The 1,042-nt window shown below is 40.5% G+C and overlaps 1 protein-coding gene across 1 annotated transcript; it reads right to left on the bottom strand.

Moving 5' to 3' along the window:
* Window positions 1–357: 357 nt before the first annotated feature.
* LOC116193573 (ABC transporter G family member 37-like) lies at window positions 358–817 on the bottom strand. The gene has a single exon (XM_031522318.1). The coding sequence runs from the start codon at window positions 815–817 to the stop codon at window positions 434–436; it is 384 nt and encodes a 127-aa protein (XP_031378178.1). The 3' UTR covers window positions 358–433.
* Window positions 818–1,042: the final 225 nt, after the last annotated feature.

Here is a 1,042-nt window from a genome sequence, read left to right as displayed (position 1 = left end):
TCATATTACGACTGCCCTTTCCGATATAATAATTGATATTCACATGATATCCTTTTCCGGGTCAATTCAGTTTGGTCCAAATAATGAGGAACAGTTGAATTTGGGTGGGCATGTAAAGCTAGCTTGTAAACTCAAACGCATTATTCATTTATTGTTATAGGAATCATCATCCTCCAATGATAAAGAAGATACGATGTAATCAAAGACGGTGTAACGCAGTAGCGTACGCCCCCTGAAAATGAATTATCAAATTGTTTCATTGAAAAAAAAATTACGTTCATATGCAGCCTGTAGAGGATTCAGAAAATTATTCTCCATTGGCGATGGACTCTGCATATGATGTTTAGAAGTAGGAAACAAAGGTAGAAGTCGGTTCTCTTGCCTGTCGATTCTCGTAAAAGGATATAGTCACGAAGCACATGTTCATGCAAGTTTAAGTTTTTGTTTGGCAAGCTATAATGTTGAAGGTCATCAGTTTCTCTTGCCTGTCGATTCTCTCCTTGAGCTTCTGGAGGAGCCTGAAGTTGTCATCCTCGACCCTCTTCAACAGGTTCTCAATGAACATATGCCGCTCAAGGCCTCCGAGCTTCATGATATCCACAACCCTCTTCCCTGCCACATCCGGATTGTTCTGGCTGCCTGACACTTTCCCATCATCGAACAGGGATGTCCGGAGCCGGCGGAAAGTGGGCAGCCGGTCGATCGCAGCCCACTGTAACTTGACTTCATCGTCCACTCTCCCTTCAGCTGGCAGAGACCTCTCTGTATCCGAACGATTGCTTCTGAAACTTGATGCGTGTTGCAGTTCTAATTCCATTTTGAGGAGGAAGGACTGAGATTTTGGTTTTTGCTTTCTTTTTGGTTTCTTCTGCTCAGTCTTCTTCCTTCCTCTCTATTATATGGGAAGTTATAATATTCACAATTTATAAGCTTCCTTTCCCGTGGGAAATCTTATTTATTGTTTTATGCCGAAATAATCTCTCACCTAACAAATTAATTCGGCAGTTTACATTAAAAAGTTAATTTTTAAAATTTTTTTATT

Source organism: Punica granatum, chromosome 2 (genome assembly GCF_007655135.1).
Source record: "Punica granatum isolate Tunisia-2019 chromosome 2, ASM765513v2, whole genome shotgun sequence".
Taxonomy (NCBI): domain Eukaryota; kingdom Viridiplantae; phylum Streptophyta; class Magnoliopsida; order Myrtales; family Lythraceae; genus Punica; species Punica granatum.
Note: the sequence above shows the minus strand (reverse complement) of the source record. Positions and strands in the feature narration are given on the sequence as shown.